At 39.7% G+C, this 21,415-nt stretch overlaps 1 protein-coding gene across 1 annotated transcript in view; it reads right to left on the bottom strand.

The window, feature by feature from the left end:
- LOC149065262 (cytosolic carboxypeptidase 6-like) overlaps positions 1-21,415 on the bottom strand; it is a 659,637-nt gene that overhangs the window by 57,516 nt on the left and 580,706 nt on the right. Inside the window, exon 6 of the mRNA XM_089254127.1 lies at positions 20,377-20,499. Coding sequence (XP_089110253.1) covers positions 20,377-20,499 — 123 coding nt within the window. The remainder of the gene's footprint in view (positions 1-20,376; positions 20,500-21,415) is intronic.

Genomic DNA, 21,415 nt, shown 5'->3' on the forward strand with positions numbered 1-21,415 from the left:
CATAGAAATGCTATGAGGAAAAAGAACCGTGGTAAAGAGAAACGTATTCCAGAACTTGTGGAAGAAGTAATTTCATAATTACTTTCGGACAGCATTTTAGAACAAAGGAGAGAAATAAATTCAAAATGAATGAGAAATAGTGTCAGAATCAGTGAGAAATAGTGTCAGAATCAGTGAGAAATAGTGTCAGAATCAGTGAGAAATAGTGTCAGAATCAGTGAGAATTAGTGTCAGAATCAGTGAGAAATAGTGTCAGAATCAGTGAGAAATAATTTAGGAATCAATGAGAAATAATTTAGGAATCAATGAGAAATAATTTTAAAATCATTGAGAAATAGTTTCAGAATCGTTGGAAAAAATTGCAGCATTAATGGAAATACTTTCAGAATCAATGAGGAATAATTTCGGAATTAATGAGAACTAATTTCAGAATCATTGAGAACTAATTTCAAAATCATTGAGAACTAATTTCAAAATCATTGAGAACTAATTTCAAAATCATTGAGAACTAATTTCAAAATCATTGAGAACTAATTTCAGAATCAAGAAGAAATAATTTCAGCAATCTCTGCTTTCAAACAGAATATTGTGAATAATTGTGTGTGTGTGTGTGTGATAATTGTGAATCAGGACCTTGGAGCATCGGTTTTCAACGTATGAACCGCGAGCTACAAGTGACCCGTGAAGCTTACCGTTGCGAGCCGACGACAAAAGTACAAGTTATAGAATTCATAGAAATGCTGAGAAAAAAAAAGAAGGGAAAGCTCTGTAACGACAGCATTCTAGAATTTGTGAAAAAAGAAGTAATTGCCAAATTATATATTTTCAGAAAACATTTCGGTCATTTGATCATTTACGTCGCACCACGGTTATTTTCTGCCCACGAGGGATAATTAGACCGAGATCGTATTACCGATTCCGATCGGCAGCGTTCGACATTTTTATATTTACCTGCAGTTTGGTGCGCTAACCCGTTGGTGTGGAACTCCGTGCGGTAGAAATCTTTTTTTCCCTGTCGTCATGTTATCGCAGTTTCTCTTTTTTTCACCTCCGCGTCAGGAAAGTTTCTGACAAGTAATGAAATGGGTATCGGGAACTCGCGATACTTCTGAACGTCCTTTGGTACTTTACGCGAATATCTTTCTCGACCTGGGATACCGCGCCCAACGTTTCGAAACTAATGACGGAAATAACTTCAGAAAGTTGATGAGAGATATTTTCATAATCAAGAAATATAACTTCAGAATGAGAAATAACTTCGGAATTGATGAGAAATAATGACATTTTGTTTTTGAAAAATGTTTTCAGAATTATTAAAAAAATAATTTCATTATAATTTTTGAAAAATAATTTCAAATCAACAGAAATTGATGTTTAATAAAAAACGGTCCCATCAGAAATAATGGAAATGAATGTCTAATGAAAAAAAATCCCCAATAATGTGGTGGACTCCTCCAACCTCTTGTTAAATTCGGTATCCTGTGCTCAGGTTATTACTAGTGAGTATATAGGTCTTTACTAGTGAGTATATAGGTCTTTACTAGTGAGTATATAGGTCTTTACTAGTGAGTATCCTGCACTCACTAGTAACGACGCCACTGCTGAATATACAGGGTGTCCTATAAGTGCTAATGCGGCCTTTATCTCATCAATCGTTCGTCGTAGAGGTATGATTTAAATTTGAAAAAAATGCAGTTTTGAGAGTTGGGATGTCACAAAATAAAAAATCTAAATTTTCATACGGTCACGGTGTGCTCTAATTTCCAACTAGAAAGTTGTTGCCACGTCTCTCCTGAGGGCAACAAAAAAAAAAAAAACCCTAATTTCTAAGTACAATATTTGCTGAGATATTTGAATTCAGTCTCCCGGAGAAAAATTCGAAAAGAACTGCATAAACTAACGGACAACGCTCCTTTTGTGTATACTATTTCTGATTGGAAGTGCGCCTCTGGTACAAAGATTCGCCAGGAATTTGCGATTTGTACTCGTAGCAATGCACCATGTACACTCAGTGGCCAAAATATTAGGAACAGCCGCCGCTCAAACTTCTACTCATCCATGTGCTGACGTAATAAACCGAACTTGATAATAAAAAGCTTTCTCCCCGGTCAGAAGCAGTAGCAGCTAACGTTGCATTTTGCCTGTTCATGAGGAAAACAAGAGACATGAGTGACTTTGAACGCGGCATGATTGCGGGTGCCAGAAGGGGCGATTCCAGTATCCTCGAAACCTCTAACCTTCTTGGCGTTTCTCGTACAACAGTATCTCGAGTTTCCAAAAAGAACGACAGCTAAGCCGAAAAACTTAGAGTGGAAAGCGAAATAGTGGGCGGAAATTGCTAGTGAACGAAGTTGTGCTCACAATGCGTGCCAGGCGACTGAGACGCAGAGCAACAGGAGAGCTACAGCGCAATACAACTCAGGATCATCGCAAACCATATCCGTACACTCTACAAGACAGATCTTAAAACGAATTGGTTTTAATAGACGGCAACCAACAAGAATCCTTTTAATTCTGCTGCAAAAACCGAAGCAAACGGCTTTTGTGGGTAGAGAACGCCGAAATTTGACACTTGATGAATGGAAGGGCTTGTATGGTCTGTCGAGTCAAGTTTTCTTCTCCGTGACGTCAATGGCGTGATCCGTATGTGGCGCCAGCAGCCCGAACCCATGGATCCGGCATGCCACATGACAACTGTTCAAGCGGGTGGCAGTGGAATCATGATTTAGAGAGCATTTTCCTGGTATACTTTTGGTCCCTTATTCCCATTGGAAACATACGTTAATGCCGGCGCCTACATTCACATCGTTGCTGACCACGTGGACTCGTTTATGGCCATATTAATGTTTCTTGATGATGATGGGCTATATTTCCAGCAGGACAAAGCAACCTCCACTGGGCTGGTACTATCGGAGATTGTTTTGAGGAACATGATTCAGAGTATCAATCGCTTCAATGGCTCTCTCATTCACCGGGTCACAAATGCGGGTCTGTGAGCAACCCGCTATATTTTTTGATTAATAATTTCCTTCATTAATTCTGAATTCACTTCGAATGAAACTGAAATTATTTCTTTCAATACTTCTCGAAATTTTGTAAGCGCAATACTCGGATTCAAAAAATGGAGAAAAGCTGGGAAAGAACAGTCAGTTTTGCTGTTCTTTCATAACTCCACTCCGATTTTTGAATTCAAATATCTTATCCAATGCTGCACTTAAAAAACTCCGATTTTTTTTGTTGTTGATCTCAAGAGATGCAAGGCAACAACTTTCTCTTCGGAAATGGAGTGGACGGGATAACGCGATGCGAATTGCGCGCCCACGAAGTCCCGCAGACTGTAAATAATTTCAACATACTAGACATATACAAAAGTACTAATACTTAGAAATATATATATATACAGTCAAACCTCGTTAGTGAGTCACTCTTTGGAAAGCAAAACTATGACTTAATAAGCGAAGCGACTCGTTAAACGGAGTAAGCCATAGCTGTGCCAGTTCCTGCCTGAGGACAATTGGGACTTCCAAAAAGTGACCCGGTAAGCGGAGTGACGTGTTAACCGGGTGACGCACTAACGAGGTTTGACTGTATATATATACTTTTTCTTTAATTTTTCATTAATCGATTAGTTAAGTCACTAGAAAATCAGCTTGGAGAAAAAAAATTAATAAAAATTTTGAAATTATTCAATTGGACTCACAAGCTTTACAAGCCTTTGCCAGTGTCAAAGCCACTATGCTCATTCATCCAAAACCAAACGCGCACATTTCTCTCGTAGAAACGATGCGTCGGACAATGCCATCGGTGCAGTGCTGCAACATGAACATGGCAGGCATGATTCAACCCCCCTCAGTTTTTTTCCTCTGTCACGCTCTCCTAGTCCCAAGTAAAATACAGTGCGTATGACATAGAACGTTTAGCTATTTATAGAGCACTTCAAATGCGAACTAGAAGAACGACATTTTACCATTTACAGTGATCATCGCCCATTGGTGTATGCCCCAATCCGAGTCCAAGTTAGGATTCTTGTTGCGTCATTAAGTGTTCGGGCCCAACACAGGTTTTCACAATAGAAAATTAGCACCCCCCCCCCCACGCTACCCAGTAAGAAGATTCTAATCTATTCAATTTGTAAAAACAGGCTTGCTACTTGAATGTGGGTGAAGGTAGATGTTCACAGGAATGCAAAATGGTCAAATAAAAGGACAGCGCGTTGTCAAAAAAAAGGACCATCAAAGTTGGGGGAAAAAAGGGGACTCTACAAGTACCGTTGGTCCTCGGGCAAAGTGATGTTCTGGGAGTATTCTATCTGGCTAGAAATTATAAGCACATCAAAATCTTAGTACTCATACTCTAAGATAGGTGGGGCGGGAGAGGGCGAGGGGGGGGGGTTCACAATCATTTTAGCCCCGTTCACATGTGCAATAAAACATCCCGGGAAGTTCCCATTAACGGGGTTTTTCACTACAAACCATTCACATGACGTTTAGTTTATGCCGGTAATCCTCCCCCTTTCTTTTTCCCGGAAGTCGTCACTGGTTACGTGAGGTGAACGGAAGTGGTTGATTCAAGATGGCTGACGAAGGAGCTTACAGTAGTTTTCGCGGCGCAAAGGATTATGGGAGAGAAGTTCGGTGTCGACCTCCAATCCCTCCCAAGAAATATGGGCTTTTTCTGATGAGCTTCTCTCCAAAAAAAAAGTTGTCATGCCAGTAATTATCAGCAAAGCGACCCCCAATCTTGCACATGTGAACGGGGCTTTTAGTCCGCGGGCCCGATATGTGGTATTTCTGTAGCTCCCGGGTCAAAAACTAGTATATATAAGTTGACCATATGCATTTTGTGTGAGACATTCCCGTAGTTTTGGCCGTCCCTAATTTTCCATAAAAAATTTTCCGTTTTTCTCTCTTATTTTCAATGAGGATTTCTGAAATTAATAACTAAAATTATTTTCATGACTTATATCACGATAATTATGACTATCATAATTAATTGTAGTCATAAAAAAATATTATATATATATATATATCACATATTTGCAGTAGCCCTCAGTTTCTTGTCATCGGCGATTTTTCAACAATTACAGCGGTGGTTGGCAACTTTTTGCCTTTGGCTTTAATTGACAACGTACCGTATAGATAACAAGTTCCTGTATGTTCATGAATTTAATATGGTCATGCTATGTACCTTTCGCGTTGTATGTTATAATATTTTTCTACTCCAATACCGTTCGCGGCCGGATGGAACATCCTAGACGGGCCGGAGGTTGTACCAACCCCCCCCCCCTCCCCCGCTTTAGGAAATAGTACTAGGTGCATGGTGCAGTAGACTCTCGATAATCCGGCTGTGCGCTAGTCCGGCCCATACTGTGTAATCCTCCGTTTTTAGGCGGATTTTCTTCGAGCATAGAAGTGGAAAACACGTCACGTCACGTCTGTGAGCAGAAATTTATATTAATTTTCAATGGGCTTTTTAAGCAGCCAACTAAAGCCGGTGATTTCGGTAATCTGATCCGATATGTCCCGGATTAGCCAGCGTCTGCTCTACTAAGTCTATTTTCACGGGGTTTCCTCCACCTGATTCCACCGGAACGGGCCTAGGTGGACCCATGCGTGAAGCCGGCTATAATTGGAGAAACATATAGCTATTTGTAGACTAGTTCTATGTAGTTTGACTGTTCTTTTCCAGGGTTGGGTGTGAGTTTGCTCATGCAATTCATAACATGGATGAATCCTCCCCAGTGTTCAAGTAAAGTAGGCCTACTCGAAAAAAAAATCCAAAAAACGATTTTGAAGGCCAGTGAATTTGTAGATATAGATGTTTTTTTTCCAATTTATAAACGGTACGTCGGAACGTAAGTCGGGGAGTGGTGGTATAAGCATTAACGAGTCAGTTTCCCATTCTGAGAAATCCATCATGGCACGAAAAATATTGTAGCAATTTTAAGACGACTGGTCAAGAATCATGTATTACTGTCCTGCCCCTAGAAGCACGGAGTAGTTCCTAGGGTGCATGGAAGTCTCCTATACATTGCTGGTCATACGTAAACATGCTACGTGAATGTCATTTGCACGATAAATATTGCCTTTAAGGAATGAAATATTGCATGTGAAAATAATTTCGATGAGGTAAAATCTATTTCACGAAGCTTTTGATTTCAATAAAGACGGGGAAAACACACACCAGAGGGTCTCTCGATCATAAATTCCAATTTTAATCACGCTCATGCTTGATAAGGTGCTTAAAAAATACCCCTCAGAAATATTTCTTCCCGAAAATACGGCTGAAATATAACCATTTAATGATTACGAGGCCACCGGCTCCCTCTGCAACCATTTTGCGCTATAGCCTAACACGCACAAGCTCTCTTTGCCGTCATGTACCGCGGACGGAAGCTATATCCCATTCCTTTTTATGTGATGGGCTAAGCTGGCGAAAAGAATGGGTCCATCGCTTCGTTAATGGGCCACCAGTGGCCCATGTTGCGGGTGTGTAGGCCATTCTTCACTTTCGGAGATGGCCACCTACTTTGAAACATTTGCGCGGATAAGCATGGATACAGTTAGTGAGGGGAAAAACTACAGGAATTTGTTTATATATTTTTGGAGTACCTTTATGAATATACAAGACAATGCTTTTGTGAATTGTAAATGATGAATTTTAATATATAAATTCATTTTAATACTTTATAACTGAATTCACAATTTCAAGAATTATCTTGATTGAAGAGAGAAATAAATTATATGAAATCATGAATTATTGGTGAAAAGTTTTTCAAGATGGTAATACCTAAATTACAGCGTGTTCAAAACCCTTGAGAGATAATTTAATGAACTATTTCACTATTAATAATATTGTACCACATGTACACCTCATTAGGTACGTCATCGGGCTATTCAGTGGTACGCGAGAAATTATTAGCAATGACAGGAAAAACGAGTTGGAAGAATAAGTTCGAGAATTTTAGCAAGCTTCTCACGCCTTTCCTAGGGGGGCACCAATCATGTATTACTACCCTGCCCCTAGAGAAATGCAGTAGGGGTATGGAAGCCTCCTAGATATTTCTGGCCATACATAAACATTCTAACGATTTCTGCATACACAAGCGTTGTACGCATTTCTGAGCGAAGGACTGGGGCGGGTGGATGATACGCAAGCCAGGGAAATAAGCTCAAAAAATTAGCAAACTTCTTACGCCTTTCCTAGAAGAATGGAAGCCTCTTAGGCATTTCTAGAAATAAATAAACCTTCTAGAGATTTCTACCATACGCAAAGAGGGGGGAGTACGTAAGCTAGAAAAAATAAGTTTGAAAACATTAGCAGGCTTCTTACATCTTTCCAGAGCATGGAAGCTGCGTAGGCATTTCTGGGCACACGCAAATTTTCTAGCGATCTCTGTCATAGGCAAGCGTTCTACGCATTCCTGGCAGATGGTTGGCGGTACGTAAGCCAGAAAAAATTATTTCGAAACATTAGTAAGCTAGACATTTCTAGGCATATGCAAACCTTCTAGGGTATAGTTTCCCAACCTCATTTGTCCCATAGCCCCCTTCTTCAGAAATGTTTTTCTCCCATCGCCCCCCAACGCAATATAATCCATAGGATCCTATGTTATAGGATATATTTTCAGGCGTAATATGGCCCTCTCTATCAACAACAAACTCATTTTATATAAATTGATCATACGTCATACATTACTTTGCGGAGCCCCTGCCTGGATATGTATTGTACAGTCATTGTATATTGTACATTGTATATTGTATATTGTACATATGTCATTGTACAGTCAAACCTCGTTAATGAGTCACTCTTGGGAGAGCAAAAATACGACTTAGTAAGTGGAGGGACTCGTTAAACGGAGTAAGCCATAGCTGTGCAAATTCCTGTCTGAGGACAACTGGGACTTCCCAAAAGTGACCCGGTAAGCGGAGTGACGTGTTAACCGGGTGACGCACTAACGAGGTTTGACTGTATATGTATGCTAGAAATCCTAAAAAAATATTGTTGCTATTGAACGTTTCCAAAACGTAACATTCCGAAATTTTCCCAGGTCCCCCTGGTTCATCAGAAATAAGTGTATACGCAGAGATACGATGACTGAAACAATCATGGATTGTGCCAAAAGGCTCTCTTGAAATTGCTACACAACTCTGACTATGAACGTAATATCTGCAATTATGATAGCACTGATACACTTTTAGACTTAGAAAGCCTAAATATTTTCTCGAGACGACGATATTACATTCCCTCTCATCCTCATCCCCCTTGAGTCATAATCGATGCTTCCTCAATGTTCCTGGTGTCTGACATGTACTTGTATTATATGCTAATTTCTCCCTTATGTGGTACTGTCAGAATTGATTCACTGCATATGTCATTGTAAATACTTCATGACTTACATATATTATATTCTCTATTTAACCTTAAGTTGAGTACTGTAAACCTCTCTTTTACGGACACCAACGGACAAAAAAATTTGACTGTTAAAGACGGGGGGGGGGGATGACCTCAGGGGTTTGAAACGCATAGTTTCGTTATACAATGGAAAATTACTATTTGGCCGTAAAAGGGGGGGGGGTGACCACGTGTCAGGGATGTCCGTTAAGTGGATTTTTACTGTATATTATTCACCTTTATTATTTTTATCTACAATATCATATTCATACAGCATTAATTACATCACTTTTAACATGTTGCATCTTCAGCATCTCACTCATCGTATGGTGACTTTATTGTCATTTATTAATATTATCACATATAATTAGATAGCTCAATGTGATCATGAATATATGATATCCATTAATTCCCGTGTGGAGGTGAATGTTCCAAATTTTTCATCTAAATCTTCTAAATTTTTCGCCATCTTAAAGATGGTCTGAGATGACTCTTATATTGCCATCATCCCTATTCTCTTACACCAACCGTGGCTTCAATGCACAACTGCATTTAATTGGCAGAGCGATGATGAAGGGGAGGGGGGGGGGTATAAGCTGTTAAAGTCTCATCTATGGCACCCCGATATACGAGTAAAGGTTCAAAGTATGTGATGCTAAGACTAATAAGAAAGATTTCTCGTTGTATTAGTCGGGGATATGAACTTCTCGAAGTGAACGCTGCCAATTATAAATTGTGGAATAATGCGTTTGATATGTAGTAGACTGTGGAATATCTCCACCTAATGTGGCGGAAAAAGGCCGGAGTTCATAAAAAAAAAAAATACCCACTTCCTACCTCGAACCGTACCATCAAAAACATCATTTTTATACCAAAATCCGCTCTTATTCCTATTTTTTTTACCACTTGTTATGCAGTACTTCTGAGCGGCACTGTTTTAAAAAGCAAAGTCAGAGAATAGAAATATAATGCCCATATTTCAAGACAAAGTTTATAATGCCTAACTTAATTGCAAGGATCATAAAATCACAGCAGTTTTTCAACGTTTCTATGTTTTCCAATGACCCTCGTGGGATCATATTCCTCTTACTATTGTTGCATGAAGGGACATATTTAGTTTGTGAAATTGTAATTTATTACTAAAATTTTGTATGTAAAACAAATTCATGCAAAAAACAACATGATCTGGAATTCATGCGGAGGCAAAGTGGAAATTAACCTCCACTACAGGGAGTCAGTCCGTGGTGCCTTGGCCTTCACCAAAGGCGGAGGGTGGTGTTCTACGATATCCAGGTAGTACGGAGGCCGGATAGTCGTTGAGCCTATTGTATATGGAATCTAAGTAGTTGACATAGGGCGCCCATCTAATAGGAAATATTGTGTTTTGTCACCATTCCTTAACCAACGGACTGCGTAAGTGGGATTTAAAACAAAATAATGTTATGTGTCAACTATTTTACAAACAATTACAGACAGACAGAATTTAATTTTTCTCGTCGCTGCCCAGCCCAAAGGGGCTCCCTGGCGACTTACAGACTGCTCTTGCTAGCTATGAAGGGGGTTATAGACAAGTTTGTGTGTGTTTGTGTAGATGTGAAGTGCTTGTAAGTTAATAGAAAAAAAAACACATACAGTCCGATAAATGCTACCATCAGAATAGTAAAATACACAAAGATCAGCCAAACTTCATCAAAATGTTACTCTATGCAATAGAGCAGTTGATCAGTAAAATCAATAGTAGTAAAAAAAAATAATATATATATATATATATATACATACACATATACACACACACATGTATACACATACATATACATATTATGCAATAAATGTATATTATAATGGACACAAAAATGAAATCACCCATGTACAATTCACCAAAATGCTACATAATGCACTAATGAGAAAATAATAATAAAAAATAAATCTAACATACAAAAGAAGTCATAGAAAAACAAGTGTGTTAGCCGAAATTATACAAATTGGTGCAGTGCAAGATCAGTCATGTACATCAAACCACGATGCCACTCTATGCAATAGAGTTGATCGATTATTTCGATAGCAAATTAAAAGTACAAAAATATTATGATAGATCGACAAAGATTATACAGCTCAGTAATTCAGACCCTAACGCACCGACCATGGCACGTGCGGCACGTTTTGAGGCCTGAGAAATTTTAGTCTTTCACGTGGGTTGTAATCGACCAGCTCTCTCAGATGCTCGTATTCTGAGTTCCTCATCCTTTCAAAGTGATCCTCTGAGATTTGTTGGATGTAGATGAGGATGGTTGGAATCTTCAGGTCTTTTCTAATGTCAGCCCCTCTGATGTACTTTGGGGCACGCACAAGAGTTCTCAGTATTTTATTCTGCTGACTTTGCAGACGCTGCATGTTGGTTTTTGAAACATGAGCCCATACTGGGGCGGCGTAGGTCATGATAGGTCTAATGATTGATTTAAACAATATCACTTTGTTTTTAAGAGTTAGTCTTGCACTTGGAAATGTAATGCGTGATATCATTCCCACGGTTTGGGTAGCCTTAGTTCTTACGTGATTTATTTGAGGAACGAAGGATAATGATTGGTTTAGAATACATCCCAAATATTTCACTTCCTCCATAGGTCTTATCGCTTCTCTGCCCAGGTAGATTGGTGCTCTAGTGAATTTGGTTCTTCTTGTTAGCCAGATGAACCGACACTTGGCATGATTAAGCTCAACAGCATTATCCTCACACCAGTCTTCAACCTCCTCCAGAGTCTCCTGAAGATTCTCTATGCATTTATCAGATTTTCTGTTGTTGGTGATAATAATTGCATCATCCGCAAAGAGTCCCAGTATGCCCATTTGGGGGGCAGGGAAGTCATTGATGTAGATGGAGAAGAGCTGAGGTCCAAGAACTGATCCTTGGGGAACCGAGGCTATTATTGGACGAACAGAAGAACAAGCATTTCCATTTTTTACCAGAAAATGCCTGTCTTTAAGATAGCTGTTGAAGAACAACACGTAGTGGTCAGGAAAACCGTATTCAACAAGCTTGGCCAACAAAGTTACGTGATTCGTTTTGTCAAACGCCTTGCTAATGTCCAAGCACATTGCGCAGGTGAAATCCTTGTGTTTGAAGGCTTGTATTGCGAATTCTACGACTCGATGCAGCTGTGTGACACAGGAGTGGTTTCTTCTGAATCCATGCTGCTCAGGACGAAGAAAATTAGAAGATTCGAGGTAGTTATTGAATCGTATAAGAAGAATACGTTCAAACAGCTTAGATATATTGCTCAGAAGGCTGATCGGTCGGAAATTTTTGGCTATGAGAGGGTTAGAGCCAGATTTGCGGATAGGTATGATTACTGAAAGTTTCCATATTTTCGGGAAGTGACAAGTTTTTAACAAGCTATTAAAAATGTTGGTGAGAGTCATAAGGGCAGATTTTTGAGAGCAAGATTGGAGATTTCATCCAGTCCAGAGGCTTTCTTGATCGAGAGCTTGTTAATAAGTTCTCAAACCTCCTCCATAGTTGTTAGCTCTGAATCTTGAAACCCACTAAGACTCTGATGACGTGGTCTGTTGAGAAATTCCTCAATTTTATGCAAGTGTTCCCGCTGAGTGCCAATCGGTTGATTCGTGTTAGGTTTGAATTGACCCTCGTAAGTTTCAGCTAGCACTTCCGATATCTCAGCATCAGTGAAAACCAATTCACCTCGTTCATAACATCATGTCATGTGTCAACTATTTTACAATCAATTAAAATTCAAATTATTTTCTTATATAACATTATTTTATATTTTTTGTTAAATGATATGAAAAAACGTGAATAATAATTTACACAATAAAAAAATTATAGTGATTTGTAATATAAAAAACGTAAGTGTACTATAAATCATCTTGAGAGTGTAATGAGAATTGCTTTCATTATTTTGGCAGATACCGGAGGTGAAAACAGATCCCAAGAAGGTGTCACAGCCCCTGACGAGTGGCACAGCCAAATGGTCAGAGGTTGCCCTGGACGTCACTCATCTCTATTGAAACTATAAAATACGAAGAAATCTTCGCAATTTTCACTGTGGTTATATCTTCACAATTTTAATTCAATTTCAGAGTTATTGAATGCCACGAACGCCGACAGATGGCACTGCAATGCCATTCCGGATGGGAAATGTGATTATGTGAATTTTTTGAAGATCTCGACAAAAAAAAAGGATTTTCTCAGTTTTTCGTTTTCTATTTTGTCTCATCTTTACTATTCAACATTCTCGCAGCATTATGTAAATATTCATTTCGATTCGCTTGAATAATTATTTTTTAGTTAATTTATTGAATAAATTTTCTGAAATACCTATGTCCATTTTATTTTTTCGATCAAAAACTGATACTTTACTGAGAAATATTTACGGAGGGATCCATGACTTTCCGATGGATCCGTAGATTTTCGAGGAATTCGCATTAATAAATATGTACAGGGTGTCCCATAAATTCTTAAATCGTTCAAAAATTCAGATAAATTAAAAGGGATTGGGAAATTTGAATGTGTTTTGCGAAATAGTTATTCTCACACATAGACAGGGCCGTTTTAACGCATGGGCCCAAGAGAAGAGGGGGGGGGGGGTCCCTCAGAAAAATGAGAAGTAGTTGAATTTTTCGAGAATTTGCTTGGTAGGAGAATCTGAAAAATCACCTGGCCCAAGGGGCCACGATGCTCTAAAGACGGCCCTGCACATGGAAGAATTTTTTTTTTTTTGGTTCACAGAAAAATTTCAGTTCAAATTTTTGTCGATGGAAGGGCTGCTCGATAGCGAATCACTACTTTTACAGTCGAATCCCGTTGTAGCGAAAATCTAGTTTTAACTAACGCTTTTCTAATTCGCCAGATTATTTCACACTGTGTTACGAAAATTATGTAAATAATCATTATTTACCATGTACAATGTCATATTTCGCTTGCAAATACAGTGGAACTTCAGTTAATGAGCGGTTTGGTTTACGAGCAATTCGCACAACGAGCAAAAATTTTGATTGGATTAACGAGCGGTGATTAGCATTTACGAGCAAAAATTTTGTGCTTTCTATATTTATGGTCATGTTGTCACAACTGAGCTGATGGTTTTTCCGCTTTCGGCCACACATGTACTGTGAAATTGTGGGTAATATTCTCCCCAACAGTCTCCAGTCAGCGTGCCTTACTCTAAAAGTGAACACCCGTGTGCGGACTTGACTGGTTACGATAAGAAACTAGATGTCGCATTGTAACCATGGGTATGAGCGGTTGGAGTTTTTTCAAAAATAAATTCTGCTTGGCAAGGAGGTGACTGTAGACAAACTGATGGGTCTTTATTGCCTGGAACAGCAAGAACTTATGGAGGGTGCATCTTTTCTGAGGAAGAGAGAAGTGCCTCACTTCAAATGAGGTCAGAGGGACGTGAAAAATGCGGGAATCTGTGCAAAATTCTGTAGAAAAGAACCAATCAAATAAAGCTGTAGCAGTGTGCGAGAAATGAATCTGTCCAAGAAAAATGAAAATTATTCATTTTTGAGAAATCCTAATACGGAGGCAAAAGCATGAGCGATTAGATACGTTCTTTCTCAACGTCGGACAAAGAGAATAAGTTTGCAGAAAAAAGTGGGTCCCTATATATAAGTTGCCCAAAACACTAGTCCTCATCTTTTAGAGTAAGTTTAATTTTGTGATGTAATTATATATTGAATGAAGCCATTTTCAGTCAGTCACTTTCATGTGAATGAATGAATAATTGTGAAACGAATTATGCGAATTTCCATTATTTCCTTTGGGGAAGTTTGATTCGAATAACGAGCACGTTTGGCGGAACGAATTACGCTCGTTAACCGAAGTTCCACAGCAATCATTAATGCAGTGTTCTGTAAATATCGCCAAGAATTTGCACATTTAGCGACGGCTATAAGTGTTGTGGAGCGTTTTCGCCAAATGACCGTTGGCCCGTTGATGGCGTCGCTAACACTATGCTAAGCTCGTCCAGAGAGAAACCTATTTTTGGAGAAGCTATATCGCTCGAGCGACGTTTCTTTTCCCGTATTAAGCCTCATGATATTGAAACTACACGCTGCGGTATTTAAGAATTTAGGTAATAGAGCTCAAAGGTTTTAAGAAAGAATATACCAGGCCTGGTGGGGCAAATGTCCGTTTTCTATGAAGCCATGATCATACGTAGATGAGTAAATGCGGAGAGTAGTTCTGAGGAGCTGAAGGAGATGCATCCGTGAGGATGCGTCATAACTTTATCCTATGAAGGGACCGGAGGATGAAACCTCAGCTATTATGACCCCATACTTTGAGATAATAGAGGATTGGCGTGGGTTCTCTCTCTCTCTACAATCTTCTTCCATCCTGATGGCCCCTGGATCCGAGTTCCTCGTAACTATGTTCAGTCCATTCGAGCCGGTTGTTCTATTGTTACGACACATTATTCTTTCGGGTTGAGATGGTTAATTCTGCTCAAGTATTATCATTCATGATAGATTGAGTTCTCTCTCTCTCGGGAGCACGAGGCAAAACGAACCTAGCTCCACGGTCCAGAAGCAAAAAAAAAATGGTCGCTCGAATATAGCTCCTCCAGAAACAGGGTTCTCTCTGGACGAGCTTGGCGTAGTGTTGGCGACACTATCAAGGTCATTCGGCGAAAACGCTAAGCAACATACGTTAGCTTAGCAAAGGAGAAGTGCAAAGATGTTACGCGAATCGTCGAGATTATTCTAGAAGATTCCTTCGCCTATGTAATGGGCCATTCAAGTATTACGTATTTTCAGCCATTTTTGACTCCCCTCCCCGTTGTCAGCAAAACACTGGACCCCCCCCCGTTCCCCCCTGTCAGCAAAATTTCGTCAGCAGCTTAGAATATTTCATATCTTCAGAAAGGGTTGGTTGATGACGTAAGCAACCTTCAAACCCTCCTCTCCCCCCTTGTCAGCAAAAGTCAGCAAATCCGAAACTCCCCTTCCCCCCCGATGCTGACGTAATACTTGAATGACTGTAGACCCCCTAAGTGGCGTCACTAAAACGGGACTATGTCCATTTGTCGAAATTTTATCGGGAAAACAAGGGAATCTTATTTATCGATCGCAATCTATTTGTAGGTCGCGTTCCTTCAAAATATCGGCATGTAAATACGTGCAAATAGCTGTTCTTTGAAATGAATCTCTGATTTCCTGCATTTTGTTTCATTCTCTACTCACTTCAATGACTTATGAGAGACATTATCGCGAATAATAGGAACAATATAGGACAATGTCAAAAACCTGGAATTCCTATATAACAGAATTTCCGTTATAACGAAGGGATATCTCTTGGAGGTTCAGTCTCTTGGAGTTCCTTATTACGGCATTCGTTTGTACTACAACTAAACCATACATGCACCCCCATCAATAGTCCTCTGCAGAACTTCTAACGAATTGGTGCATGCTAGAATGTGCGTGTATGTGTTTTGAACCTGACGTAAAGCTTGTTTTTGTGTAATGCTTGTTATGAGTAGTGTGCTGCCATGTTCCCTCAATTTTTCTAACTATGAGAGAAGTGTTATGATTGAATAATAATACCGTTGTGGGCCTGTTGCTCTCTGCGGCGAAAGTTTTAAACGGGGAGATCGGCTCGCATTCGCGCCTCGAAGTTGGGAACCGCAGAAGACTAACTTCAGTCTAGCACCACTGTGGCGACATTGGGGGTTCGAACCCGGGTTCTGCTTTTTCTTACTGTTTTCTTTTGACCTCAGGGGAGTTGCGCCCTAGCTGAACGGTTGTATGGAGTAATCATCACTGAGTCGAAATCGATGAAGCCATAAATATGAATCCCCATTAATTCGTCAGTATTACATTTTTTAATGTAGATACCCGCTAAGACGAGATCTCTGAAAGTTCATCGCCAAAGGGGAGTCATGAGGTCAGCGGCGTAGGAAGGCGGGTGCGGTCCACACCGGTACCAGCTCTGAGGGGGGAGTGACAAAAATTGCTGGTTTTGTATTAATGCGCCATTTTGTTACATAAAATAACCTGTGATTTATTTACATGAATCACCATTTTTTCGATCAGAAATTTTATACTTGTTTACTGGCGAGGTGCGAAATGGCACATGCCCATGTACTGTATGCAATCTTTCTCAAGCTGAATAAATGGTTAGGTTCCCCGGAGGAACCCGAGTCCCCTGGGACAATGTGCTTATATCACCGAGTGTGACAGAGCCTGGGTGTCTCTCGGTTCCTACCACTATCACGTAAAATAACATGTCAAATAATTTACATGGGCCTTTACAATCGCTAATTTCAGGTGAACGATGTGATACTGTAATAATTTAGTATTATTGTGTGGTGCGTGGGAGGGAACGGGGCTGTTCTGTCTCGTTTCTTTTGAACTGTTCTGGTGCTCAAGTAAACAAATAACCGGTCCCGGTGACTCATCGTCTCATCCTTGACACAAATATCATTTGCCCCAAGTCGTTCTGTGCAACAAGATGTTATTTTTAACCCGAACATCAACGAAATAGTCAAAAAATCGTCCATGAATAAGGCAAATGCCAGGAAATATTAAAAAAAATTTCTAATGCATTTCGACACACTATGGGTGTCGTTTTCAGAGGATATAAGAATATCACGCTGACCGAGTATTTCACACTTGATTGATTTCCAAATCTTCAATCCTCAGCGGAAAGAAGAAAAAAAAAACTATACGTGTCTGTCCAAGTTCAAACGTCGTGGCAAGAATGAAGCGAAGCGCCTGCGTGTAAGTAAACTCGGTCAGCGTGATATATAAGAATATCATTATAATTCCCCACATCCATAGCGTGTCGAAATGCGTAAGAAATTTTTTAGTACTTCCTGGGGTATTTGCCTTTTATTCGTTGCATTATTTTAAAAAATTACTTCCTCAGTAAATTTCATTTTATATTTTGGTGGACATGGGGGAAGTGACGAGTTAAAACTCTGCACCGGGTGCCACCAGACCTTGCTACGCCACTGCATGAGGTGTCATCAAATGTTATATGGGGGGAATCACCGCCCAGTAATTTTTAAATTACCAAATCCACGCGAGCAAAGACGAGGGTACCAGCTAGTTCTGCATAGTAATTTTGTAACCTTGAATGTTTGTATGAGCTCATGGTGATATTTGTACCCAATACTACCTTCATAGTTATATCCATTATCAATAGTATAAAAAAGGGAAATTTTTGTAAACTTAATAATGTGTGCATGTAATTCAAATGTGAATGTCCAGCACTGTCAACGGAGGCTCTGTTTGATTATTCCCGTCGCAGTGCAGGCTCTGTGTGTATTCTGTGTGTGTGTATATTGCATATTCTGTAATAGGAAAGGCAAACAAAACTGCTCAGCACTGTGGACGGAGGCTTTGTTTCTTCGTTTCCCGTCACAGTCGAGGCGCTGTATGTATGTAATTTGTATAGATTGTGTTTTTTGACCATTCTCAAAGCTCTCCCACTTCAACAAGCCAGCTTCTTCTTCTTTCTTGCCCACAAGTCTTTCCCACATTTCTTTCGGAATCTCAGGCTGCGGTCTCCGGCCCTTATGTGCCACTGGGCGCACGTGCAATTTTTCTCCCTGGTCATTGGATTCAGTCACTCATTTTTGTCAAATGGCTTGTATGTTGCATTGAGTTGATGGCTGTCTTCATGGGGAGAACGACGCGAGTAATTCGAAACTTGCGAGCACGGGGCAAGGGGAGCCACTACTATAAATCTTTGCTAACTTTTCCGACATAACTCTGCCTCTTTTGAGGTAACGGAAGTAAGGTGCTTTGCATCAGTCCGGGGTTGTGAGCGGTTCCATCTATCTATCTATAATCGTTTTTAATCAAAAGTGAAAAACAATTGTCCCCGGTTATTTTCCGATTTTACTTCAGATTGGGGTTTTTCCCGCTTCCCGCCTCTGACGAGAGCTCCTTTCTTCTTCATGGTAACTCGTGGGAAAAATTGGCTAATATTTGATCAATGGGGGGACAATTTTTTAGCGTTTTTAGGAAATTTCGCGAGTTTTTGTAAAATGAAATAATAATAATTATTTATTTTTGTAAAATTTTTGTGCAATGCTTTTGTGACACCAAATACTCAGTTACATATTTTTATTTATAGATGGCAGCACATTAATTCTGAATTTCTGGAAGAAAAACATTCAAAAGGGGAAATTTTTTTTTGAGGGAAATTTTGGCTCGATGAGATTACCTCACTGCATCTGATCAAGTTAGAGCAGGTAGAAGGCCCATACGACCTCAATATTTTCAAATTCTTCGGAAGTTACTGTAAATAATTTTTGTATCGATTGTGATTGACTCGTGTAATACTGTGAAACCGAATTTTCAACATGCCAGAAGTGAAGCGAAATACTTCACAGAAACTAAAGAAATTCGTGTCTGGTCTTGACTAGCCAATGATTATTAAATTTTTTCCGAGTGCAAGGGGGACCCACACCGCGAGTGATAAAGTATTTCAGGGGAATACTAAATAAGTACAGCAAAATTTTGCTTTTGCTTAATATCCCACCTACGCACATACCAGTTGTGGTCACAGCTATCCATCATGCAAGAAGGTTGATTCCTCCTCTTTCTCCTACTCATCATGCAAAAGTATAGGTGGTACGGGGGGGGGGGTGGCGGCGATCCGCAATTCAGGAAAAATTGTATTAGCGGCAGGACGAAAATAGACAATTCGCCCCTCTCCTCGATCACCATACACTTCCCGCATTCGACGAGCATGCATCGCTTACGTACGGAAGTCCACAAATCACTCAAGAACATCGCATGTTATGCGCCGAGTGGACACCAAACAGTTCAGCCGACCTGCCCGCTGTACGAGTGAGACATGGTGGTAAGATCTACCATCGTGACGGTTGTTGTCAGGGTCCCGGGTTCGAACCCAAGGGAGGATATAGATAAGATATATTCCCTAACGAACTCAAGGCGACCACCGATAGACAGCGCCTTCACTTTCAACTTCACTTTCACTAATGGCAGTAAATTGCAATATAGCGATATGGCCAGAGTTGGTGTTTGGTGAAGTATTACCATATGTGTTGTACGAGTGAGACTGATCGGGGAGGGGAGTGAGCAGAGGTCTACTATAGAAGAAAGTCTGTTAAGTACATATGAATAGGAGGAATGTGTCAGTTCAAGTGCCCACGAACTAGGCGGAAGGTTTTCCCCGTTTCTGGCATTCCCTATAAAGTGAAGTTACTAATGGGTGGTCGATGATGTAACTAATTAATTCATTACCCACATCTCTACCCCCTCCCCCCGATGCTGCGACGCCAAATCCAACCTCCCCTTTGTCATCAAAAGTAATACTCCCCCCCACCATCGTGTAGTGATCCCCCCAAGTAGTGATACTTGGATGGCCTCCGAAGCTACACAAAACTATTTGAAAATTAACAAAATCAAAACTCTCTAGAAGCGCTATCTGTGAATTTTTCTTTCAAGCTTCTAGAGAGTAAGGGTGCGATTATAGCGCACGCGTGTTTCTGATTCTGCAAACCCCGCGTCGTCTCCGATTGGTTAAAAACCCGAATTTCAAGCTGAACAAAAAGTTTAAAATCGGGGTTTTCAACCAATCGGAGACGACGCGGGGGGGTTTGCAGAATCGGAAACACGCGTGCACTATAATCGCACCCTTAGTCTTGAAATGACACACAATAAACGAAAATGATTGACGCAATATTCTGAAATTCAATTAAACGTGAGATAAATTACTTGAATTTATATACAAGCAAATTCAGAAGGCGAATGTTTGAACCATTTGATGTGTAGTTGAGGTAGTTTTAAATGTATAAATAATCATTTTGTACGTAATTTGTGATATTTGAAATTTAGGCGAGTGTCTATGTATACTCCTAAGTACTTAGTCACTATGCTTGGGTCAATCGCTTGATGTTCAATAAACAAGTAAGAATTTTGTGGAATCTCTTTGTTTGTCAGCCACATAAAAACACACTTTGAAACATTTAATTTGGCCCTATTTACTAAATTCCGGTATTCCACTTCTTCCATCAGCTCCTGGAGGTTGCTAAGAGCCTTAGAAGCTATCCTGTCTGCGCATATCATGAGGACATCGTCAGCATATAAAGATAAAATTTCTTTAGGCACCTGCGGATAATCATCCATAAAAATATTATGTAATATAGGTCCTAAATTTGACCCTTGATTGATTCCCGCCTTAATGCACTTTTTGGAAGAACATGCTTCTCCTATTTTGACCTGAAATGTTCTGAAAAGTAAGTATGATCGCAAAAATTTTATGATTATCGAGGGATAACCTCTGTTGATCATCTTCAGTAGGAGGTGCCAAATGCAATCGAATGCCTTGTTATAATCTAAAAAAGCTCCTACTGCATAGTCTTTGTAGTTTTTAGCTTCGTGAAGACATTCCACAACCCTCACGAGTTGATTTGTTGTGCCGTGTCCTCTTTTAAAACCAAACTGCTCGGCTCTGGCTACATTGTGATCTTCTATAAATTTAATCAATCTTGCCGCAAATACCCTTTCGAATAATTTAGACAGATGTGGAAGAAGAGCGATGGGTCTATATCAATTGCAGTACTCTTTTGGTTTACCTTGCTTCGGTATAACCTTTATAATTGCAGTCTTCCAGTAATCTGGAAAGTAAACTTTATCAAGAAGTCCATTGAAAAAGTTAACTATTGTGATGATCATGTTTGGGGTAAGCATTTTTATTGATCTACAAATGTATAAAGAAACTGGCCAAAAAAGTACTTTGAGAAGCAAGATGCTTCAGAAGTGGATGTCATCAGCTAAGCATCCAACTACCCACCTGAACAGAAATTAGCACAGCTAAGACCAAAGAATATCTTGGTTACAAATTTTAGGAAGGTATTTTAATTGTCATAGAACAAGCAATAATGGTTAATCTTACTGAAGTTATGATTGAAAAGACCTTGTATTTTTATTAATAATGTACCACAGCATAGTATTGATAAATATTAGAAATATTGAAAGGTATATGATATGAACGCATTGTGAATTATATAACCATTTGTTATGT

The sequence above is a fragment of the Pholcus phalangioides genome, unplaced genomic scaffold (assembly GCF_987345545.1).
Source record: "Pholcus phalangioides strain wild (caught in Gottingen) unplaced genomic scaffold, Ppha-v1.0 ptg000040l_1, whole genome shotgun sequence".
In the NCBI taxonomy this organism is placed as follows: Eukaryota; Metazoa; Arthropoda; class Arachnida; order Araneae; family Pholcidae; genus Pholcus; species Pholcus phalangioides.